Genomic DNA, 25,597 nt, shown 5'->3' with positions numbered 1-25,597 from the left:
TTTGTGTCTATTTGCCGCTAATACTGGCAGACGTCAGCAAGGGCATGCGGTCACAACGTGTTCCCAACACCAAATCAAATGGGTTCAGATCAGGTCTCCTGAGGAGGCGTGTCTGAACGGGAGTCTCCGGACGTAAATGCAAAAACAACTGGCAGCAAATATATACATTTCTACATTTACTCGTGTTTTATTACATTACATTATCCTCAGATTTCAATTCACCTAACATTTTACTTTACCAGTTAAACAGTCAAGATACATGAGTGATTTGTGTGGTTTAGCCAAATGTAAAAGATTTTTGCTTTTTCTATTAAAGCTAAAGTTGGGTACCCACAAATATTACATACATAACTTTGAGGTTTTAAACACTTTAACCACAAAAATAAAGTACCATGTCACAAATATTTACAATATACAAAAATCACAGCAATAATATTTGTAATTATACTCTAGCAAATTAGCAATACTCTATTTGTTAATAGAGTAATTGTGAATAGAACAAATGTTAGAAACTCATACTGTACTTGAAATTTAAATACAGATTAAATTAATCTCATATCAACACAATCCACTTCAAACATTGACTTTTACCTGCATTCCTACAGTACATGAAATATTCAGTATACCTTATTGTGAAACAGTAAATACATTTATGTAATATAATTGTTTTAGCCAAAGAAAAAAGGCTTTGTGAACAGTAACAGTGTTAGTTGCTGTCCTCAAAGCTGCCGTTGCTGCTGAAGGAGGAGCGGAAACGCATGGTGCTCATGGGATCAGACACATAGCCTGGGGAAGAGAGATTTTATGAAATATATTTACCAATAAGTACAATCTACACAGTAGTTGAAGTAGAGATGAGTTTACCGACTTCAGCACTGATTTCGGCCACACATCGCATTGTGAGCTTGTACCGAAAATGGCCGATGTACAAGCTCACAATGCGATGTTACGCATTGTGAGCTTTGTAGATCTGCTATTTTCATACATTTGAAAGCTTGTGAAATGGGACATTCTGCATAATGAGTACATTCTAATTTTGGGATACTTTAAGTACATTTTGATACCAATACTTTTGTACTTTTACTCCAGTAAATGTTTAATTCCGGCAGTAAATGCACTGCCGGAATTAAGCTGCACTAGTTTGGAAATTTTGGAAATTCTATAATATTCTGACTGGAGTATTTGACATACATTATGTCAGTTTAGAATCCACTTTTGTGAAGTCCAAGGAAACCCAATGTTTAGAATGACAGCTTTGCTTTCTAAAATCATTACATAATATATACAGTAATAATATATCAGCTGGATATGCATTTCAACACAAACCATTGCGGTCAATAGGTGGAAACTGCATATTCCGCCTCACTTCATCCAGAGTCAGACCCTGGGTTGCGTTCTCCCTCTCCCTGAAAATGAACAACATTGTCTCACATAAGAAATGTTGTCATCATCCTTGACTCAGAAATTACAACAACAGTACTGGCCGTGTTCTGGTTAGCGTGGGCTGATCACTACACATAATTAATTCAGATACAGTAGATGAGGTGAGGCTAAGTACTAGGCAGGAGAAATCCCATATCTAATGTCCCCTTGTGTTTAATATAGGATGACCTATGCCCGATATACAATATCTGGACACTTACTTTCTCCAGCGGAATACATACAGTAGGCTATTCAAAATTGATGATGCCTTTGATCAAGTGCCAAGGAATGTCTGACGGCTACAAGCCACAGTAGTACAACACAGAACCCCGCCCTCTAAAAGAGGCAATTGGAGACCGGGATCAAGGTAACCGTCTCTGTGAACATCGTTAAGACACACACACACAAGCTGACGCACACACATACACACAAACACAGCCTTGGGCAGGCCACCAGTGGAGTCTTTAGTCAGAGTACCATGCATGTTTTATTATATGTGCTTCCCATTATTTGTCAGCCCTGTATCCGAGCAACTCCACTCCTCACAGATGCAGTAAAGTGGCTCAAGTGTTGTGCAGTTTACTGGTCAAACAATAGTGATGGCATTAAGGAGGGATGTGTGCACTATCGCTATCACAGAACCCTTTAGAACAGGCCCGGACATGACGTCCTTGGATTCCCTACTGGCAGAGGAAACACTAGAAACACTAGATGTTAACTTTGTGTTTTCACAGCACTACAAGGCAAGGGGGAACTACTGTACAGTATGTGTAATAGCCTCAGTGCTTTGTGGAAGATTTGTGTACATAATTTGAGGAAGAGCAACTGTCCTGTAATAGAACAGTCCCATGGAGTGTCCCATCTAGCTGCCCTTGAGCAACTCACTGAACCCAGTCCTGCAGAGGCTATGGCTGAATGGATAAATAATAGTGAGGATTTTATAGAGTAAATGCCCGAATGTAATTAGCGTGGTGGTACCTTTGACTCCAGATGGCGAAGGCCCGAGTGTTCAGAGCGTACTCCAGCTCAAAGCGAGTGCGCAGCGCGGTCACATGGTTCCGTCCGGGTCCCCCCCGCCCAACCAGGCTGTCAGAGGACGCGGAGGGGGACAGGGACCCACTGCTGTTACTGGAGGCTGGAGACATAAACTGTGTGTGGAGAACAGTGGGGGAATAAGTACATTTACTCAAGTAATGGACTTAAGTAAGATTTGGAGTTACTTTTACTTTACTTGAGTATTTCTATTTTACTTTATTTTGTATTTTTGACAGCTGCTTGCAAAGCGTCTGGACAACATGTTGATCTACCTCTAGTAGCGACCTAGTCATGATTGGCTGCCTCCTAAGCCAATGGGAGACTTACCAGGGGGGCAGTCAGCCAGATATTTCGTGAAGCCTCATTTGAAATCGGTAGTTCATATAATGGCCTGTTGTGGCGCTGGACTGGACCCAAAAAGCCCCATAGCTCCATAGAGGCCCATGTATTTTGGCCCAACTTCACCTAGACTGTATTACCTTAATAAACATGGTCATGAATACTTTCTTCTTCCAGTCACTAGTTTAAAGTCTCATTTCTAATGTCATAATATTCTTTTTGGAAAATTATGGTCCCATTAATTAAAAAAATGACCATAAAGAAAAAAAACCATCGCGTATGTTCTGAGGGGCGTGGCTACCGTTACAGTCTATGATCGGGATTCCCCTCCCACTCGAGTCAAAATAAAAACCAACGGAGAAGAAGGGGGGAAGTCCCGCCTCGTTGTCTGGGCAGCCAATGGCCAGCTGGTCCAAAACGGAGCCAGCCAATGGCCAGCTGGTACCAAACGGATCTAGAAAGATGGCGATTTACAGTGCAGGAATAACAGGCTTCATTTTACGTCCATGTTAGACCCGGCGAACGCTTTGTCCATATTTTTTACAGTCTATGAGACTTACCCATAAAACCCATAGTCTGAACGGCAACGTGAGCTGAGGCAGAGGCTGAGGCACACACACTGATTATAGCTGTTCATAAACGAGAGCTTGCTGCAGCTGGCAATTATGACTGAGTCATTCTTGTTACTTAATATTTATACTCCACTACATCTCAGAGGCAAATACTGTACCACAAGCTTAGATTAGATTTCTTTTTAAATTTAGATTATAATGTATTATCGTTTTAACTACTCAGCAGAACATTACAATTAATAATTTAATAATTACAATTCAATAATATGATTTTGAAATTGACCATTCTGCATAATGACTAGTTTTTGATGCCGATACGTTTTCAAGTTTACTCAATAAAAATGTTGAATGCAAGACTTTTACTTGTATTTCTACATTGTGGTACTGTAACTGAGTACTTTTTCCACCACTGGTAGAGAATACATCCCACACAGACATACAGATGGTGCCTATGATGACATTCCACTCACTACGGTGTCCATTCCTCAACACCTATCCATAACTTACAACAGTTTAAGAACCTACCGCACTGCTATGGAAACGCATGATTCATTATTCACTAAACATAGAGCATTTCCCCGTTAACGGCTTTATTTTTAATTGTTTGCTTACATTTTGTCCAAAGTAATTAAAATGTTACCAAACACATTTTTGCCAACTTACCAATGGTGTTGATTTGACTGTGAACCATTTCCATCGTGCTGTACAGTACTTTCTTTTTTTTACCATGCAATCTGTATTTTAACTGCTTTATGGTCTTTGACGACTGCATTTCCCTCGCTCGATAGAATAAAGGTCTCATCTTAAAACAATACCTCAACATTACACAGACATTCCTCCAGGTTGGTAACCACCTCAGAGAACTCTGGTCTATCCTAAAAATGGAGGAAGCAGATGTCACAATTATTTCTGGTAAGGTTCAAGTAAAACAATAACTCTGTTAGACTATAGCACTAATGTAGATGTTCCCCTAATGTGATATATATATATAATAAGATATACTTGCTCGCCAAAAATAGGAGATCTACAAGCTGGCAAAGTGTCACATCGTTGTACGATGAAGTATTAATTAGGCCTAAAACACACACACACCCCCCCCCCCTGTCCTCCCTATCACTGTGCACTCATTCTAGTCCACCCACACAGGAAGCAAAGGTGAGCTGTGCTTCAAAAGCAGAAGCAGACCTTTAGATCTCTTCTCTCCCTGTGTAAAAGAACAAACACTGTGCCACCTTGGAGCGGTTCAATTATATCACATCTGCTGACAACAATGGCCAAGGTCTGTTTGTGTACTGCTTTTAATGAATAAAAAACATACAAGGTCCACAATAAAGCAAGTATTTAAAGAAAATAAATAAATGAATACTCCTCAAAGGGCTTTTATTTTCAATTGACGTAATGGAACTATCTTTCATTACCGTACATAAACCATCTTCTTCAGTCTACTGTGAATAATTCACCTCTGAAATAACATCCATGTCTTTAATTATATGACTGTGCCTGCAGTCAGTGTGGCACAATGTACCCATAGCAAATTGCTGTACCAAACAGGTAGCACCTAGGGAGGGCCTCGGGGGACATATGTGCATTATAAATTCCCGTGATAGCTGCTGCCAAAGATAACTGATAAATTCTGTTTTGTAAATGCATGCCCTATAAAGTGACGCTGTAGTATGATCAATTAGGGTCTACTTGATCATACTAACTACAGCATCACACAAGTATCAAAAGTATCAGATCTGCAAGCTCAAAACGTGGCGTGAAGCGACACGTTTTGAGCTTGTAGATCTGCCACTTTTGATATTTTTTAACTTCTCTCTCATTGAAAAATACTGGATCTCCTGACACACCTTTACACCCTGGGACAGTGGGGAACAGGGCAGTGGGACACAAGCAGGGCAGAGACAAAGCCCAGAGGGGGGTGCATCCATGACCTCCACAGAGGCAGTTGGCTGGCAACCAACCAGCCATGGCAAACAACGGCCAGAAGCATACGGCGAGGAGGGGGGGTAGCAGAATGTGCCAGCACGCCTGGTTGTCTAACGACGCTTCTAACGAGACATGATAAACACGGCAAGCCTATTATGTACCGGTACATAGCGGGCTGATGCAGAGGGAGGTGCATCGTACAGTAAAGTTCATGTGTACTGATAAATGTGCTGCCACGCTTCAATGTGGCATCCTGGGAATACTGTGGGCCTGTCCCATTCATTAATGCAGTACACCTGCTTATGCTAGCAGCCGAGTCAGCATTCACTCACTCACTAAACACAACTAAACACGTCATTATGCTGGCAGCTGACTCAGCCAGACATGAAGTGAGCTTGTAGATCTGCTATTTTTGCTTTTGAGTACCGTATATAAAATAAGGGGGAGTTGGATTATTGTAATACAATCACAAAATATATATATAATGACCTAGCCCCGTTTTGGAACCTCAAAGTAAACATTTTAGAGTGGGGTGAAACAACCACTTTAATCCACCTTAAATTGCTTATTTAGTCAGCCTGTGGCCAGTCAACCCCCGTACACGGTCCACATGTGCAGGGTTACTATACTTTGGTCCGACAAACCTACCCCAAACCCTCACCCTAACCATAACCGCGAGCACGGGGCAGCACACCTAAACCCTATCCCGAGTCGGACCAATGCTCCTTCGAACCAATGGTATGTCGGACCAAAGTATGCTCCCCCATGTGCAGTACTGCTTCCGTAAGATTGCATTGGGAAAACAGGGTATTGGCTGACTTCATAAGCGGTTGTTTCATCCCAGTCTAAATGTTTTACTTTCCACTTCTAATAAGTTAAAACTGCACAATGCGACTGCACTATGTAACTTTGCTGATCTACCCTAGATTTGAACCCGCGTCTCCTGGGCAATGCCGACATATCTTACCACTGAGCTAATGGAGCCAAAATAAAATGTTGCAAAATGCATACATGTCAAACCAGAAACACAGGATCTAAATGTCTCAATAGAAGACCAAATAAAACCACCTCAATACTCTACCGATGCCATATGGATTGAAAAAACATCATTTTATTCACACATAAACAAGTAACATGTGTCTACATTAAATATTATGGATGGAGGTGAAATAGGACAATAGGACACGTACAGTACCTCTGGACTGGAGTTCCAGCCCCTCAGTAGGAGAGCAGAGATGGGCTTGGGGATGGAGTAGCCTACAGGAGGCCGGACGTGATGGTATGCCATGTCTGCTGCTGCTGCCGCTGGTAGGAGCAGAGAGGGCTAGATCAGTGATTTAAATTCACAGACCCCTCGTTTGATATAACGCTTTATCTCTGGGACCCAATCTACATTGTAAAATGTGCACTTGACCTTGTTATGACGACCATGCAGATTGACCGTGGTAATTTCATTTGTTCTCGTCTTTTGTGACTTAAGCTTGTTTTAGTTTGTTTCTTGACCACAAGTTTAAAATGTAATTTAACTGAGCCTATACGTTCTTGGTTTAAATGTGATCCTAGTTTGAGACACTACTACACTACTCTCTCTGCATTCATTAATTAGTAATGATGTACCGGTACTTGTTTACCTTGCTTAATGTAAGTCGCTCTGGATAGGAACATCTGCTAAATGCCTAAGTTGTAAACTGTAAAATCTGCAGTGTTCTTTTAACTCTGGAAGAGTAGAAATGGAACAATTTACATTTGTACATTCTCTGAGTTACAGAATCAATCCTAAGATAAATCGATCAAGGACCCCTGAGGATCACTGGACCCAACTTTGAGAACCACTAGGTTATTCTCCACTGAAATTATTTTCCAACTGCTAAAGATTAACTTACAGTGTATGACATGACAGTAGATCCTGTGCGATTGTTAGTTGAAAATTAATTAATAATCTTCGGCGGTACCGTTACAGAGAATAATTAAAAAAGTTAATGTTAAATATATTTTCCACAAGGGAAATAGGTTGGCAGTTGTCTCTAGTTACAGTTGTTATTACGTACTGTGTCATTTAATTCAAGTCATTGATCAATAAATGACTAGAAGAATTACCAGGTTTCAAGTGAGCAAATGGTATCTCTCCTGTCAGCAGCTCCCACAGGCAGAGGGCGTAGCTGAACATGTCTGCCTTGACTGTATAGCGCGTGCACTGGGTGAACACCTCTGGAGCCATCCATCGCAGGTTCTACACACGTACACGCACACACACACACACACACACCATTTATATTACTATACTTGTGAGAATGATAATATTGTAGGACATTTCTACCTATCTATAGCTTGATCTACATTGAGCTCACAATGTGTTATTGTGAGCTAGTAGCTTGTATGTAGAACGACTATTTTCCGAAGTGTGCTACGCGCTATATGGCAGTAGCCTATAACCCCAACCCCTAAACCTAACCTCTAAATGCGTCCTAACCTGAATATCCCTGCTGTCGGCAAAACACTACCTAACTCCAAAATATTATTTTTTTAGGAGAAAGGAAAGAAAAAAAACGTATATTTTGAAAACAAAGCATACTGCCTCATCAAAGTTGGTGTTGTGACTTACTTTATATACAGTATTGTCAATTACTTGCATGAGAGGGGGAGAGTTGGTGGAGTTTGCTTTAGCAGACATTTTGAGGGTTCAATGGAGTTAAGATTAAGATTAAGAAGTTTGTCCAAAGCGCTTTTTACTACTTGTATTACTACACAAGTGTAGTAATACAAGTACACTACACACACACATGCACGCACGCATGCACACGCACAGCCAATTTAATTTAAATCTGTACACTGTTCTGCGACGACTGCGAGGAATCATTGCTTAAAACACACAAAATCACATTATATATCATAAACCCTCAAAACAAATCAATACTCAACATAAAATTCATCAATCACACATCCCGTGTACAGTACGTACACCCACGTGCGCCCACGCACACACACACACACACACACACACACACACACACACACACACACACGTGTGCACACGCTCACAGCCAATTACCGTTGTAAAACACTGTACTCCAGCGAGAATAACTGGTTGCTCAGAACAGGCTGTACCCAGAGGACGTAACACACTTAACACTAGACTGCTAGGCCAAGCACTCTGGGTGCTGATGACTCAGCACACACTATTTGCATGAGGGCAGTTTTCTCAGCGGACGGTAATTGATGGCAGGGAGCTCCAGCCAGGGCTATAATAGTGATATACGCAATGCTTTTATCCAGGGCCTGAAATATGCTCTGTCGCATGACGGTGTCGCCCGGCTGAAACGGCCAACCTACAAGCTCTCGAGGTGCCGCGGACGCAAAGCCTCATGAGCTTGTAGGTCGGCTGTTTTCGGCGCGCAGCACCGCCGTGCGACAGAGCATAAGTCGGGCTAATTACAGTACGGGCGGCGCAGACATTTTTAGTACAGGTGGGAAAAACAGGGCCTCTCACCCTGCCGATGTTTAGTGCCATGCGCCACCAACAGAGATACGTAGCACTGCTATGTGCTGTCAAAGTCAGTCTCTGACTTCACTTTGACATACCTGATGGTTTTACTCAGTGTGTATGTTAAAGGCGTTACATAAATCAGCTTTAAAGAGACACAGAGCACGGACTAACCCCAGGCTGCTTGGTCATGTTGTCCACCTGAACAGACTGCAGAAACCTGGATTCTGCACAGAAGCAAGAGAACATTTGATAACACAAATATGTTAAAACCGTTTACTTTCAAAGTTAATATCTTATGGCATTTACGCTTGATTAGACAGTGCTTTGAAAATAGATGAGAATGACAAAGACGTGGGAGAGACACACACACCCGCACACACAAACACACAGTCACACACACACACACACACACACACACACACACACACACACACACGCACGCACAGAGCAGGGAGATGATATGGCATGCATGAGCAGGTCATGCGCTGTTTTTGAATACAGTTACTGTTGTATTCATGAGTTCTACACAGTGACAATTCCAGCCAGCTTTACAAACCGTCACATTACTTCTCAGAAATAGGCTTTAGAGGACTGTATGTCAGAACCCAATCCAGGCTCACTTAGTTACAATGACTACAGAACAACGTACTCTGCACACAAAACTCGTACAGCTGATAGCAAGGAGCACATGGGTCAAAGCCACATCATCCAGGAAACTGGAACTGTGGCAAACATTTCCTGTATGCATTCGATGATCATGTCAAGTAGAAATGTACCAGGAAAAGAAATTGGAATCAGGCAGCGAACATACAATAGCAAACCCCTTTGTTCTAAGTCTAAGGCATTAAAAACGCTGTAATAAACCTGTACCGTACCTCCAAAATCAGCCACCACTGCATGTCCGTCCTCATAGAGTAGAATATTATGGCTGAAAAGGAGCGCATGTAATCGTTACCAAAATAACAGTTATTCTATGTATCACCATTGGCATTTGTCACTTTGACAGTATAACTGTCATAATTATGAAAGGCTCTGTTGCTGACAATTATAGGTTTCTTCAAAAAAGGCACAGAAAAACGATTTTTATAGTGACCCCTATCCCAATTATGGCGTGTGCCTTACCTGTTGAGGTCTCTGTGGATGATGGGTTGCGTGAGGTTATGCAGGTACTCCATGCCCTTGGCCACGTCGATGGCAATGATGAGCTTGGACTGCAGGTCGATCAGCCTGTCCATTGACACATCATTAAAGGAGTGGGGGCCACTTAGTGGCCTGATCAATGGTCCCTGCCAATCACCACCCCGCAGCCACTTAACACAGATCAATAGGACAGTCTATAAGACAGCAGCACCTGGGCGTGCAGTTAGTGGAACGCTTCATATGGATCAATGGTGAGCCCCGACAAAAAAGAAGGGGAACAGATTGGTGTGCGAGACATTATAGATGAAGAGGCTGATAGAGAGACATCAGACATGTGTAACTGGGATTGGGTCATGTAAACATGGGCTTATTTGACACTGAGTAATGTTGCAGTTGATTGTTCCCTCCCATGCCAATAAGTACATTCAGAGGAACTTTGTGTCGATTTAACCACATTAACCCTAGCATCTCGTTTCTGTTCATGTCATAGAAGGTGGACATTTGGCAGAAATGGCAGATCTATAAAGGTCACAGCGCATCGCAATTCGACACGTTGTGAGCTTGTAGATTTAATTAGCTAGTTGTAGCGAAGAGATTTGGTGTAGAGGGGAAAAAAGGAGAGGGCCAAGTATAGACATGATTGGCGAAAGGGCCTTTCTGTGTGGAGCTTGCATGTTCTCCCCGTGTCCCCTAGGGTAGGTACCCTCACAAAAAACATGCAGTAATACTGGTCTCTAAACTACCTCCCCCTGGCCAGCCGGGGCGCCTGATGGAGGGTAAAGGAACTGGTCGGAATAACGAGTTCCTTCCACGTGCTACGTCCGGCCGGGAAAACTCCCCCCTGTCAGGTGAAAAGAAGCAGTCATGCAAAAAGGGAAGCATGAGGTCAGTCCGCTGCCCCCCCAGGTTGGCAGAGGAAGTGTAGCGACCAGGATTACATTAGATAATTGACACTGGGTGAATAAAATGGGTTGCAAAATCGTGGGATAAAAAATAAATAAATAAATTATAGACATGATTGAGTCAAGCGGCAGCACACAGGGTAGATAGTATATATCTTCATATGAAAGAGTTAATGGAAGTGATTTTGATGGATCTTGTTTACAGTTTGCAGACTATGACCAAAACTGACAGTATGTCTTAACGAAGACGTGTGCGTTGAATTGAGACATCGGCCAAAACATCAGCCAAATTAAATTTGGCATCTACAGTACTTTAGTGTGCGATTCCTTTTCCTCCTTCCAGTAATTAAAAATGGTAAGAGTCACATTTAAGGTAACACCGTAAATTACATAAGATTTCCTATGTCATCGTATTTGTAACATATCCAAACAGCCCATATACAAACAAACACCTTTTCTGCTCATGAAGCAGGGAGAACAGAGATCCTCCAGAGATATACTGGGTGACAATGGCAAACTGGCTGGGGTCATCCAGGCACGCACCAACGAACTGGATAACACAGGGGTGGTTGAGGCGACATAGGATGGACACTTCTCTGCAGAACATGTCCACGTCTGACTTGGAGCAAAATGTGTTGGCTCGATAGCTAGATAGGGCAAGATGACATTAATGACTGAGTGACTTCATTTCTTGAGGGATGTGGTGGTGTATCGCCGCTGTCGGGCAGAAACCTTGTGTCCAACACTGTTACTTTTCAGGACAAGTGTTCCAGTCCAATGTAGGTATTATCTAGTCACAAGCTCTTGTTAATACTTTTTATTCGTTATAATCTATACTAAAATATATTTTGCACAATTTTCCAAATTGTCAAAAAATGTAAAAAGAAAAGCAGATCTACAAGCTCTCAAAGCATCACATCGTGATGCAAGCTTGCAGATCGGCTATTTTCTCGACTCTTAGACTGTAGAAAAACAAAAATAGAAAAAAAGATGAAATATGGAGGTACATTGTTTCTGCCCAACAGCAATGATATAACGCAGTCAAGTTTTTTGGCCGTACACCCCTGCTACCTCCTGACCTAGCTGATACACCCCCCAACACTAAGTCTCGTTGCATTTGGCCGAAAATGATATATTTTTTAATATGATTATGGCAAATAATCACACTGCACTGAGAGACATGCAGCTGCTGTATACTCCCGCAGCTGCTCTATACATCTCCTTACAACAGTGGTTTACCGGATTTTGCCCTTTGTGCTAAATAACACCATAAAACCCTTTTCATGTCACGCATCCCTTGCCTAGAGGGCGTCCACGCACCACAAGCGGTGCACGCACCACAGTTTGGGAACCCCTGATATAACTTATATTTAGATTCGTCAAAAGTTCTGATTACCGTTTTATGGCGACAACTTTGTTCCGGCACTTGCCTCTATAGACCTTTCCAAAAGAGCCTAAAGAGAAGGTGAAAGCAGATGTGACGTTAAGTAAAAAGAGGATCTGGTGAGGAAGCATGTCGGCTGAGAAAAACTCAGAGATGGCAAGGCTAGATTGATTTACCTGAGCCAATGATCTCATTGAACTCCAGGTCAGACAGCTGTAGGTGGAAATGGGATGGAAGGCTGGCTCTGAGTAGCAGAACGTCAGCTTTCTCTGCAAATTGGATCATATTTCAGAAGTTATTTAATGTCGGGGGACAGCAGTGAATGACATTGTAGCAACAGTAGCTACAGTATGTTCCATCCCTTGGCAACAGAGAGTGTACAGTACGTCATACCAGCAGACAGGAATTTTGCAACAAATAACGCTTTGAGCTTTACCACTCTTCATTACCTTTAGTCATGCTTTTGATCTTGCCCAGGGGAGATGGCACAGACACGTAGGATCCATCTGAAAGACAGCCAAATGAACATACATGTATGACGTACATGTAGGGGTGCAACAGTTTGTCAAACTAATCTATAAAATTATTATTTTTTTCCTTTTAAAAAATAGGGAAAATATCTGTGATGTGAGCTTGTAGATCTGTTATCTTTGTGCAACAGTGCTGTGCGATGAAGTAAAGAATAGGGCTTACAGTAAGTGGTAAATCAGACAAATCAATTTAGTTGATTCTATTCATCTAAAACGTGCTTCTTGATTATTGAATTAATTTAAAACCAACCAATAGAAAAATTGCTAAGACAATAATCTATAGTTGCAGCCCTACAGACATGCTGTGTAGAGTACGTATCCACACTAATCCACACTAATTGAATGGATTGTGGCGCTGCTCCGTTACACGTATGTTTAAGTGGCAACTGATCCATATGACGACAGCTACAGGGTGACTTACCGCCTCCAGGCTGGGAGTACTCATTGCAGGGGGAGTCAACAGGTCCTTTGTAGTGTTTCAGTAAAGTGACAATGGAATCATGGCCTTGGATATAACACACAAGGTTAGAGGCGTCACAAGAAATGCTGGTCTGTAGCCCAGAGATTCTCAAACATTCTCATGTCAAGGACACCCAAACCGTATGTATGTATGTATGTGTGTGTGTGTGTGTGTGTGTGTGTGTGTGTGTGTGTGTGTGTGTGTGTGTGTGTGTGTGTGTGTGTGTGAGGGTGTGTGTGTGTGTGTGTGTGTATGTATCTATGTTGCTGTTAAGTGAGCACACAACGCATTGTGAAACTAAATTATTAAAATAAGGATGTTTGTTTGAATTTCCCTCTGTCCACAATGACTCAATGCACTATATCATAATCAAATAATTATTTGAATTGTTTGATCCATTGAATTGATCCAAATGGATGAGACGGATTGCTTTTAAAAGCTTATCACAAGCAATTTAAAGTCTTTGCCTAATGTTTCCTAGAAAAGATGACACCAAAGTTTGTCATTTTGTGGTGGTTCTCAAAGTAGTGTCCAGGGATCATCAGGTTTCCTTGAGGGGGTTCATTACAGGTCTGTAACTCAAGAATTATGGGTGTCCTTGAAATAAACATTTTTGAGAAGCACTAGGTTGAAATAATGTCATTGTCAGTACGGTCTGCATGGAATATAGCAGTGGTTCTTAAAGGAGAATTTCGGACTAGAAGGCTCACCTTTATTTGTAGTTGTTACGTCACCACCAAAGAGGTCCAGGTGTTATTTTGTACAAAAACCCATTATTGGAAATAAATAAAAATATATATTTTCAAGCGATATAAATAAGCAAATTAGCACTAAAACCCAACGCCCCATTGAGGGCTTATGGTAGGGGAAATAGCCAATAATGGGTTTTTGCACAAAATAACACCTGGACCTCTTTGGTGGGGACGTAACAACTAAAAATAAAGGTAAGAAAGCCTTCTAGTCCGAAATTATTCTTTAAGTATATTTTGATCCAATACTTTTATACTGTTACTCAAGTTAAAGTTTGAATACAGGGCTGTTAATTGTAAGAAAGTATTACTACATTGTGGCATTGTTACTTTCACTCTTCAACTGCCATACAGTATGATCATCAGACCTTTCTCATAGGCCCACATCAGACAGTATGATCATCAGACCTTTCTCATAGGCCCACATCAGACAGTATGATCATCAGAGCTTTCTCATAGGCCCACATCAGACAGTATGATCATCAGACCTTTCTCATAGGCCCACATCAGACAATATGACCATCAGACCTTTCTCATAGGCCCACATCAGACAATATGACCATCAGACCTTTCTCATATAGGCCCACATCAGACAATATGACCATCAGACCTTTCTCATAGGCCCACATCAGACATGATCATCAGACCTTTCTCATAGGCCCACATCAGACAGTATGGTCATCAGACCTTTCTCATAGGCCCACATCAGACTGTATGATCATCAGACCTTTATCATAGGCCCACATCAGACAGTATGGTCATCAGACCTTTCTCATAGGCCCACATCAGACATGATCATCAGACCTTTCTCATAGGCCCACATCAGACAGGTCTGCTCATCCTTATTCTCCCCGCTGGACCTGCTGGGGTCGCAGGCCACCAGGTTCATGTCTGCCCCGTTGTCCAGCAGGAACTGCACCAGACGGATGTGACCGTGGAAACAGGCACTGTGAAGACCTACAGTAGAGGTAACACAACTGGTCACATAGCGACCGTGCAAGTTAACCACTTAACCAATTTAAACCTGTTAAGGGTTAAGACCTATATATTTGTTACACCTTTCAAGCCAGGACAGCATCTGTGTCACATTAGTTGTTGTTATATACGGTACCTGTATATATAGCAACATTCTAATAATTATTATTATTATGACCGTATTATTATTATTATTGTTATTATTTATAATAAACTTTTTCAGAAAGATTTTTAGAATCGGTCCTCCTCAGGTTTAATTTTTAATTTTTTAGTTTCAAAAGTAGCAGACATGTCACTGCAATGCGGACACTAAGCTGATTGCCAGTGATTACTGTGATGCACATACCTGTATGTCCATCCCTCCCTTGGTGGTTAATGCTCATTGTATTTTGGTTCAACAAGAACTTAACCATCTCCAGGTTTTTACCATAAGTGCAGGCGCTGTGTGACACAATATACACATTACCTCAGACGATCGGTTTTCATGTCCTAGTTTCATAACTTTCATTGTTTGAGTAAAACGTCAAAAAAAATTCTGTGCTACATGAAAATTGCAAATATTTAAATAGAAATACCTGTGAAATGCTGTTTCGCTGAATATGTTTTCCTTTGATAGGCTGTCTGTGCCAGATAGCTGAACAATCTCCTTCACCGCCTCGAATTTACCATTATAACAGGCCCTACAGAAACACATCAATTTGATATCATCTCCCAAAAGTCTCTGATTTGCATAGCACTCAGTCATTTCAAGACCATATGAAATACGTACAAATGTAGTGGAGTGTCTCCGTAGATGTTGACAGAGTGAGGATGGACATGCCAGTTACCCTGCAGGAGAAAGCGTACCACCTCAAGATGACCAAACCGGGCACAGAAGTGGAGAGGGGCATGGTCCTCATTGTCCTGAGCATTGACTAGAGGGACGAGTACAAACAACACTTACTGTACTGGTTCTTGAGGGGATTCCAGGGGTACCCAGCATTGTATAGCATCAAAATCAGTTTAACCCTGGCTAATATAATAAGCCTTAATACGTTACACCTTCCCTCTATAACGAAATCTAACTTCTTCGTGAAATTACTTTTTTTATGTTTTTTTAAATGTTTTGAAATAATAATTAAAAACTAAATGTAGGAAACAAAAAATAAAGGGATCCAGAAATATTTCTCCGCAACCCACAAATGGGGCACAAGTGCTCTAAAAAGGACAGGCAAAATGTTGCTGTGAGATAACCAGCTAGCCTACTCCTAGCTGGTCTCTGAGTCTCATTCCTTTCTCTCAGCCAAACATCCAATGGATTCTTGAACTTGGGACTTGGGAATAAAACACTGTTTGTTTTGCTTGTGAATTCAAACCCTCACCGTCGATCTTGCTCCCGTCTGCCATCAGCATTTTGACAATTCCCAGGAAACCCTTGGCAGCAGCCAGGTGTAACGGCCTGTCACCCACCTCACCAGTCACGTTCACATCAGCCCCAAACTTCAACAGCAGCCTTGTCACCTGAGAGAGAAAGAGAGAGAGAGAGAGAGAGAGAGAGAGAGAGAGAGAGAGAGAGAGGGGGGGGGTTGACCAAAGTTGTAATGAATGACAATGGGGACATAAGTTATTATAAGTAGATAGATTCAAAGGAAATGTCATCAATGTGGTACCATCTGAACATATTCTATTACAATGGCAGTGCTATGATGACAATTGATACATATCATTTGTCATCATAGCGCTGTCAATCTGACTGATCTGATATAAATGTCAGGTGTAGGTGAGTACCTGCATGGCTACCTGCTCATAGTCATAGTAACACTAGGTGGATGTCAGGTGGACCTGGTGTGGGTGAGTACCTGCTCGTAGCCATAGTAAGCAGCAATATGCAGTGGGGTGAAGAACACAGCATCCTGGACATTAACATAAGCTCCATGTTGTAGGAGTATGTCCACTCCCTGAACAAAATGACAAAAGAATGTCAAAGCTTTTTCTGCCGTTTATTATATATCGGCAATCAAAATGTATTGCTGTGATCGTAAAAACATCCCTATGTTGTGTTCACACGGGCAGACGCAACGACGCAGTCTACCACTCGTTGTCAATGGAAGCCAGCGACATGACGTTGCAAAGACACAATGATACATGTAGCTGCTCCAAATCAACTCACAACTTTTCTTTGCGTCGTTGCGTCTTCCCGTGAGAACGCACCATTAGAGAAGATATCATTTATTCTACTTTATTTCAGAATCAGATATCAGTGTAGAAAGACAGTAAACCAAGGGGGCAGAGAGACAAGATGGAGCTGTCAGACTCAAACCATAACATAAAGGGTGCTGCATATGGTGATAAAAACTGATCGTTTTTTAAGCAGGATCAGTTCTCACCTCAAGGTGCCCAGCCACTGTAGCAATGTGCAGGGCAGTGAGGGCACCATAGCCCACCTGTTGGATGTCTGAACCTCCATGAAGCAGTGCTGTCAGTTGCTCAGCATTGTCCTGAAGGACATGGGATTAAAACTCAGCTTCAGACACACCATACCTTTAACCACTAAAGTATATATTTCATCATAATCTATGACAGCAGATCTGCTATTTTTAAAATCACACACTCGGTTAACACTGGGTTAAATGAACACCCAGGATTTCACTGTGAATGTGTTGTTCGCCTTCGTCCTCCAGTCACGCTCATACCCACATTATCATGATTAATTACGGTAATTGTGCATTGTGCCATTCCCTAAAATACAATGACTCGCAAATGTTCCCATACCTAAAATGCCCTGTGCATCAAGCATATTCAAACAGTTGTGTGCAGCTTGCACTCCACCATGTGGCAAAAGTTAGGAAGGTCTTCAGATGACAAATCCCACCATCCCAAGCACACAATATGCAGATCGATGGAGGATGTTAATTTGAAGGCACTAAAAACAAACCCATTTGTTCTCTTCACCTTATAGGCTGCCAAGTGAAGAGCAGTGAAGCCATTCCTGGTCAGTCTGGAGGGACGCAAGCCTTTCAGCATTAGACTCTGAATGTGAGACTTGTTCGCTGCACAAGAACATAATACATTTTAACCACAGGACAGCATCAGGTGTAACATGACATGTTTAGTAATACATTTACGTCAATAATTTACATCAATACAGCATAGCAACAACAGACTAGTGTGTGTTACAGGGACCGAAACACATGGAGTAAAAAGTAAGCTGGCGGCCCAGGCCGTAGCGTAACGGTCTGGGCACCGGACTGGTGATCCAGTCGCGGTGTGCTGCGGGTTCGACTCCCGGACCCGACACGGCCTTTACCGCATGTCATCCCCCCATCTCTCTCCCGTTTCCTGTCAGCCTACTTTCTATCCCTTAAAAAATCAATAAAGGCGTAAGCCGCAAAAAAAAAAAAAAAAAAGTAAGCTGGCCAGAATTGATACATTTGTTTGAAATGTCTACGTTTGTGCACATTTTAATCACCTTCTAATTCATTGTGTTTGAGCTGTCACCATCCAGCAGAGGGCACAGTCACAAGAGTCAATAGCAATCTGTACAAGGAATAGTCCTAATATGTGCAACTCTAAAATACAGTATCACTTCACTGAAGAATAAAAGCATCCAATTACACTACAAACTTACGATTCGCTCAATGCAGCTTTTACCAGTACACTGCTGGATGTGTTGTATTGTACGGAATGTACTTTTGTATTTTAGTAATTGGGGGTTGAAGAAGCAAAGGGAACATTTTCACTGCAGTGGACAATTTAGTAAATCTAATCCTTTCTCCCACTGTGATGTTTTGGTAAGAGGTTATTAATAGGAGGTCGTCGCCCGTGGCGTGCATACCTCCACACACACAGCAGAGATGCAACAAGGACAGCCCACTCTCTGTCCGGTAGCTCAAATTCACCTTCTGGAAAGCTTCATCAGAGCTGAGCCAAAGAAAGAATAAAATCAACATCTTCTGTTTGCATTAACATCCGTCTGCCGCATTCAAAGCTCTCCCCTGCTCAGAAATAAAATATGAGTGGATTATGTACTGAGGAACGCTCATTCCACCTTTCCTCATTTTGGATGAAATGACTTCATGATTCCACAGGCTATGGTTGAAAATGATGCTTGTATTCTCACCTGAAAGCATGTTTGAGCTCCGCCAGCTTGTTCTCCTCGATGCGGAGGTCATCTTCTAGCTTCTCGATGATCACAGAGTACGATTCACTCACTTTCTTCTTCCATTCGTCTTCACAGCCATAACATAAGGGTTAGCCATAATTACATTGTCAATACTATTCATACAAGGTGTCAGAATACATGCAGCCATGGTAAATTTAGCATGGTGATTAACAGTAGAAACACTGTTAAAGGCTCACGCATTTTGTTTAAAGATAGTTTATACAGTAAAAAATACAGCGCCGTATTTAACCTGTACACCTGAATCAGACATATTTAGTAACTAATAACTATACTATTTATGCCAGACTCGGCACACATAAGCGAATGGTGTCAACAGAAAATGAACCCATTCTACCCTCTTGGCCTCTTCCACGCAAACTTTGCCAACAGACCCTGAGATTTGGCCAAAGATAAATCTAGACCGCTTAACCACATTGATGCTAAACCATTACCTGTGCATGTCTGAGTTGGTCTCGATTTGTAATTCCCCATTGAGAGAGTCCTTCTCTTTCTGCATGTGTTGTAGTTTTGTTAACCAGAGTAAAGCGGTAATACAATCTCTCTCCCTCTGCCACAATACTGTAGGGCAAGATAAAGTGGGGGGGATCATTGCTGAGGCTAAAAATAAACATCTTTGAGTGGAATGCCTGACAACTATGACAACTGATCTCCCTTTGTATGCAAGCAAGTTTGTGTGGTGGCCGGTGGGTGTGTGTGTGTGTGTGTGTGTGGCCAGCCACTGACTCCTGCAAAACGGCAGGTTAACATTGCCTTACGCTTGTCCTCAGCCCTGTCATAGCAAATCATCAATTTCACTCCAGCTGAAACAAGGTCTGCATATATAATAATAGTGTACAGTGAAATAACCTGAAAAGCTCCATTCGTATCACTTTATTTCACATTAGTGCACATTAGTAAAATCCTCACTGTAATGTATCAATTTTTACACTCTCAGTTACAGTGTAAAGCGTTTGTCTAGTGCTCTAGAATCTGGAGCATCTAGACACCAGATGACGGAGATGTCTGTGCATTCACATACCAACTTGCTGCAGTCCAGAGGGAGGGCCAGCGATCCACACAATATAATCTAGTTTGTTGGTCTGTTGATAGGCCACTGCTTGCATTATGGATCTGATGCTGCACTTTCAAGTGTTCTTCCTGCAGTCCACACAGCAACAAGCAGGACATCACTTAAATGGACAAACTGGTGTGTTCGAAGTGGGAAAGGTATATCCTATAATTAAAAGGATACTAAATTTACTAAGAAATCACACAATGTCACAAGTCAATGAAATGGGTAAACTCACAAGCACAGAATTGTGCTTTTGAATTATACTTTTTGATACTCATAATTATCATAACTGAAAACCTTACTGATCCATTTATTCAATTTAATTCATACAATAACCAAAATAAAAACATGATTGTAACTGAACATGGCCACACTCAATGGCTGCATTTCCCCGCCATGATGTCTTTATAAAGTCCTTTCCTAAACTTCAGCATCTCATCCAGGTTCTTATAGTGCAAAGCTTCTTGCATGGATACCAGCTTTGCGTCCATAGGTAGAGTGAGTGTTAAGCCGTCCAGGACTGCCTGCACCATCTCTAAAGACATAGAGAATGAGCTCTGCAGGTCAAGGCATACAGGAAACAGACAGACATTCCACAAAGTACAATTGGACTTATCACCTGAGAACCTGACAGCTTCATTACCCAGATTCCAATAGGGTAGACAATCCATTAGACTGACCCCAAAAAGCTTCAGTCCATCTATATAGGCTGGGGCTGCCACACTCAGCTTCAGGTCGTCATCGATGCCGAAGGCGACAGTCACATAACCAGTTTGGTTCTGGTAGTTTACGCAGAGTGAGTGCATGAAGACTCCATCAGGTACAGAGAGTCCAGGGCTAACCCAGCACCCGCTGAGAATAGACCCTGAGCCTATGGACACTCCTGCTCCCAGTCTAGAGTATTCAATGACTGAGCGAGGAGTCACAGAACACCTGGGATTCAGAATGCTGTGCATGATGCAGCAAACAAATCCCTCCGGAACATTATTCTCACACATGCTGAAGGCAGAGGAAATGAGGCCCAGTTCACTTCTCAGCATGGGGTCCTCTGTGAAGTGATAGAGATATTCGGCAGTGGTTCCAATGTGATAGAATTTGGAGTTGTTGAGGAGAATGACGTTAAGTGAAGTTCCCCTGAGTTGATTGAAAATTCTCTGGCGGATCTCTACCAGGCTGCTCTCCTGTTTGGCGACGTTAGCAGTGTTGCTTGTGTATGCAATGGTGGCCTTGGGGCCCAGTGCCTGGAGAAAGTCCCCATACGCATCTATCTCACACTGCAATGGCCCGACCTCTTTCAATAGAGTGACTAGAGCCACTGCAGTTAAATAGTCCACATAGTATGTACTGTCTGTGTAGACAAATTCAGCATCAGTTAAGGACACACAACCGCCATGTGGCTTGCAAACAGCGCCACTATCTCTCATCTTGCTGATGCTTGGCTTGTGCAGGAAGTGAAGGCAGGAAGTGTATTCTATTTCCGAGGAGCCTTGCTTTTCATGATCCTCCAGCACAAACACACCATGAGTGGTTCCTATGGAGAGTGGAGAAGGGTGAGCCAAAGCCGTGAAGCCAGGTTTGTCAAACGTGATGCTCTCCCCGCCCGCGATGCTGTATATCTCTATGTCATCTGCACATGTCACCAGCACGCCAGGCATCATTTGGGATGGGAAATCCACATACATGGCCAACTTGAGCTCCAGCATCTGGTAGAGGGGATCGCCCAGCGGGAGAGCTGCGAAGATTTTCCCCAGGGCACTGGCATTGGGCAAACGCTGGCTTAACCCTCCTAAGACAGAATGAGATCCCAGTCAGAAAATAGTCATGATTGCACTGGTACACAACATTTATCAATAAAGACATGTTTAAAATGTAATACAATACCTGCATGGATCAAGATGACTCTGAATGTACTCAGGGTGTTCCCATATAGGTCATCCAGTTGTTGCAATGCATATAGCGTTGACCCTCCATTGCCTTGAGAACAAGATTACACAAGGTCACCTCTGTACAATGAATTTTACAATGGTAACAATGGTTGTCAGGATCTCACATTTGGAGACCGATCCACTCACCTACTTTGGATCCAGGTGGATCTGAGAAGACTTTATACTGAATTCCAAGAGGTAGCTCTTTTCGTGCAATCTTCTCACTGATCTGCAGCTTGTATGCATCTCTCTGACTCTCGTCCACAGCAGTTACAACCACCACATCCCAAAACACTCCAGGAGGCACCTCTTTACCTTCATGGAAGAAAAAAGACATCAGCTTTACTTGTATGGTGGAAAGTAAAGTTGAGTTGAGAGTTGAGTGCTGTACTTAAGTACAGTACAATTCTGAGGTACTTTTACTTCATTCATTCCATTCCATTGTTCTACTACACCTCAGGGGTAAATATTATACTTTTTACTCCACTACAATTATTTGATAGCTTTAGTTACTTTGCAGAAATATACATTAAATGATACCGGTACCGATATTATAATGCATTATTGCGACCAAAGGTCGCAGCATTAACTAGTATGGAATCATGCATACATCAAGTAATCCAAATCAACCCCACCTTAATTAGCTGCATTAAAGCAAACATTAAAGTGATTAACAAATAAATGCATTACTAATTACAATAAATCCAAATTCCAATAACATGATTATGAAATTGGCCATTCTGTATTGGTACTTCAGTATGTTGATGCCAATACTTTTGTACTTTTACTCAAGTAAAATTTTAGAATGCAGGACTTTACTTAGTAGCAGTATTTCTACATATAAATACTGCTACTATATTGACACTTACGGTAAGTGAAAACAAATCTACTTCTTATAGCATAGCCCTTAGAATGGCTAATATTCCATGCGTTCACACTCGCTGAGTGTTCTATGCCTTCTATGGCATAGAACACAATGCATTTTCATGGAGGGATTAGGGTTCTCATTCAACATTATAATTAATTGACGCACATAATTGCGATTAACGATATAATTGTTTATGTCGTTGAATACGGGAACATATGAATAAGAATTACATTTCTGCTTGGTTTGGCCTTGAAGTTTCACAGGGCAGATAATGATAAATAACCTAAATAATATACAAATAAGTTACTGACATATTTAATAACTTTACTTTCAGAAAAACATTGCACTGTTACAGTATAAAGAATTACATACAGGATCTGTATTTCTTTTAGTTCTTTAAGATAACTCAGACATACAATGTTATGGTTCTGATTGTTATTATAACCCAATAATACATTTCTGCTGCGACTTGGGGTCAGCTCTTGTCACCTAGTTATAACATATCAATTTGAGAGTTCTGGCAGACAATGTGTATTTTCTTTTAGTAAATTATCTGCACTTTTCCGACAATATTCACATAGATTAGATGTGACATTCAACACTGAACACAATATAAGCCTATAGCAGGTATGTAGTGGTGGAATGTAACTATACATGTAGGCCTACTCTAGCCGCAATTTGCAACTCTAGATTTTTTTACAATGGGTTGAATCTAGAGTTGCAATAAGCTCCATCCACTTCCTATTCATCATTTTCGGTTTCTGATCTGCTGGTCTTAAATGACGTTAAACTCACCAACATTGCAGCTGTAGTCCAAGCTTGAATTATCCTCTTTCAATCTGCCGAGCTTGTTTTTCATAAAAATCCCCCGTAGACATGTTATGAGTTACTTTCTGTCCAAAATATTCCAAGAGTGACATTTCCGAGCCGCCATTTGTATTTTTGCAACGTGCCGTAAAACAAGATGTGAGGGGGAGCGCTTGTTTAATAGAATCTTACCTGCGCAGGTAAGACACCCAAAGAAGAGGCAGACACAGTGCGACGCCCCATCACACACAGCCTTCTATTAAACAAGCGCTCCCCCTCACATCTTGTTTTACAGCACGTTGCAAAAATACAAATGGCGGCTCGGAAATGTCACTCTTGGAATATTTTGGACAGAAAGTAACTCATAACATGTCTATGGGGGATTTTTATGAAAAACAAGCTCGGCAGATTGAAAGAGGATAATTCAAGCTTGGACTACAGCTTCAATGTTGGTGAGTTTAACGTCATTTAAGACCAGCAGATCAGAAACCGAAAATGATGAATAGGAAGTGGATGGAGCTTATTGCAACTCTAGATTCAACCCATTGTAAAAATCTAGAGTTGCAAATTGCGGCTAGGCCTACTCCAAGGCAGTTCAGGTATTATTACTTTACTTAGCTGTAATAAATCCAATATCAATACTTCTACTCTGCTATATCTCAGAGAATAATTAGAAAATATCCATGAACGACTTTAGCCCACGGTAGGCTATATGTCTATATGAAAATAGCACACAAGCTGAATCTGTCTTGAGATTATGATTTGAACAGATCAGATATCGAGAGGCTGAGCTGACATTTGATGAGTAGCACAAATACTTGATCCAGGTTAGCATTGAGTATTGTTGTATGGACATACAACACTGAACACTCTCAAAAATATATAGCGTTACTGATCAATCATGCACATTCATTTCGCTAAACGTGTCAGTTAAGACGTGTCAAACTCACCACGCAAAGAGTCGAATCTATTCAGCTTTTGTCTTGTTGCTAATTGTAACTTTCTGATACTTTCTGCGTTCATCTTCTGTGCGAAATTACAAGTAAGTAATTATGGCACACTTGTAGATTAATTACAGTTATACATTCAGAACAGCACGTCTGCGTCCATGGATCGAAACAGCTAAACAACAAAACCTCAGCCCTTTTCTTGAGATTGATTACCCAACACTTCCGGGGTTTGTCACGTGGTTGGTTGTTTACAAGGGAGGCGGGGGTCTATGGGGTGCCCGGGTGGAACACGTGGTGAATTGGCCAATCACATTTCTCATAGTTTCTCTATGTGCAGGGACCGCAGGGACCCCCAGGGGTCCTAGTTGCAGGCAAGTTGCAGGGGTCCAGGGCAGGGGTGGGGTCCCCAGCTAAACTGGTTAAAATCTCTATCAGCCGATCAGCTGATGAATTGAAAATGGAGGACCCTTATGTAAACAAGTCTTTTTCTGTCTTAGCAGAGTTTGTATTTTCCTGTACTTTCCTTGAACTATAGCCATTCTACAAACTGTTAATAAAATGTTCAATCAATCAATCAAGCTATTTGAAAATAGCCGATCTACAAGCTCTCAACGTAGCCTACTGCATCAGAGCATGTTGTGAGCTTGTAGATCTGCTTTAAAAAAATCTTGAAATAAAAACATGTAAAACCTTTTTCATGTTTTAACTACATCATTGTATATGGGGACCCGACCCTGGCACAAAATAGTTACTTTCAGACAAATACATGAATTTGGAGAACCACTGCCACTGTCATCTCCACCAGGCCGAAGGCATGGGGAGAGAGTATGTTCTTCTGCACTCCGTCCGCGTGTCCGTGTGTCCGTATGTGTGTGTGTCTGTCCGTCCGTCTGTGTACAGCTAATCTCCTGCA

General features: G+C 41.8%; 2 protein-coding genes across 5 annotated transcripts; both read right to left on the bottom strand.

The window, feature by feature from the left end:
* Positions 1-247: 247 nt before the first annotated feature.
* Positions 248-19,638, bottom strand: tnni3k (TNNI3 interacting kinase). 3 transcript variants are annotated; one of them, XM_083766291.1, is made up of 25 exons: positions 19,515-19,638; positions 19,021-19,129; positions 18,736-18,821; positions 17,853-17,950; positions 17,288-17,398; positions 16,760-16,858; positions 16,283-16,421; positions 15,691-15,835; positions 15,497-15,601; positions 15,268-15,362; positions 14,751-14,903; positions 13,159-13,242; positions 12,657-12,713; positions 12,384-12,476; positions 12,220-12,277; positions 11,276-11,470; positions 9,904-10,008; positions 9,657-9,709; positions 8,953-9,005; positions 7,395-7,527; positions 6,493-6,602; positions 4,184-4,243; positions 2,401-2,570; positions 1,327-1,406; positions 248-786 (listed from the first exon to the last, which is right to left on the bottom strand). In XM_083766291.1, exons 1-25 carry the CDS (start codon positions 19,552-19,554, stop codon positions 707-709), a joined length of 2,511 nt encoding a protein of 836 aa, XP_083622417.1. In that variant the 5' UTR covers positions 19,555-19,638; the 3' UTR covers positions 248-706. The 3 variants fall into 3 exon arrangements, 2 of the variants coding, with proteins under 2 accessions (XP_083622417.1, XP_083622418.1); XM_083766292.1 differs by lacking the exon at positions 11,276-11,470; XR_014569321.1 differs by lacking the exon at positions 248-786 and having other exon boundaries at positions 1,331-1,406; positions 6,488-6,602.
* A 367-nt stretch (positions 19,639-20,005) lies between these two features.
* Positions 20,006-24,855, bottom strand: fpgt (fucose-1-phosphate guanylyltransferase). 2 transcript variants are annotated; one of them, XM_083766294.1, is made up of 5 exons: positions 24,685-24,855; positions 22,207-22,374; positions 22,016-22,108; positions 20,754-21,920; positions 20,006-20,296 (listed from the first exon to the last, which is right to left on the bottom strand). In XM_083766294.1, the coding sequence occupies exons 1-5, from the start codon at positions 24,755-24,757 to the stop codon at positions 20,250-20,252; spliced, it is 1,548 nt and encodes a 515-aa protein (XP_083622420.1). In that variant the 5' UTR covers positions 24,758-24,855; the 3' UTR covers positions 20,006-20,249. The 2 variants fall into 2 exon arrangements, with proteins under 2 accessions (XP_083622420.1, XP_083622419.1); XM_083766293.1 differs by having other exon boundaries at positions 20,006-21,920.
* Positions 24,856-25,597: the final 742 nt, after the last annotated feature.

Source organism: Protomyctophum parallelum (genome assembly GCF_964188405.1).
Source record: "Protomyctophum parallelum genome assembly, chromosome: 6".
NCBI lineage: Eukaryota > Metazoa > Chordata > Actinopteri > Myctophiformes > Myctophidae > Protomyctophum > Protomyctophum parallelum.
The sequence above is the reverse complement of the archived record's forward strand: the minus strand, read 5'-3'. Positions and strand labels throughout refer to the sequence as shown.

Excerpts from the sequence above, each read along its gene's own strand:
- tnni3k (XM_083766291.1), bottom strand. The coding sequence starts at position 19,554 with ATGGGGAATTACAAATCGAGACCAACTCAGACATGCACAG. Across the intron at positions 15,602-15,690 it reads GGAGACACTCCACTACATTT|GGCCTGTTATAATGGTAAAT; the intron begins GTACGTATTTCA and ends GTGTTTCTGTAG. Across the intron at positions 12,477-12,656 it reads GATCAAAAGCATGACTAAAG|AGAAAGCTGACGTTCTGCTA; the intron begins GTAATGAAGAGT and ends TCCAATTTGCAG.
- fpgt (XM_083766293.1), bottom strand. The coding sequence starts at position 24,757 with ATGAACGCAGAAAGTATCAGAAAGTTACAATTAGCAACAAGACAAAAG. Across the intron at positions 22,375-24,684 it reads TAGATTCGACTCTTTGCGTG|GTAAAGAGGTGCCTCCTGGA; the intron begins GTGAGTTTGACA and ends TCTTCCATGAAG. Across the intron at positions 21,921-22,015 it reads AGTCATCTTGATCCATGCAG|GAGGGTTAAGCCAGCGTTTG; the intron begins GTATTGTATTAC and ends ATTCTGTCTTAG.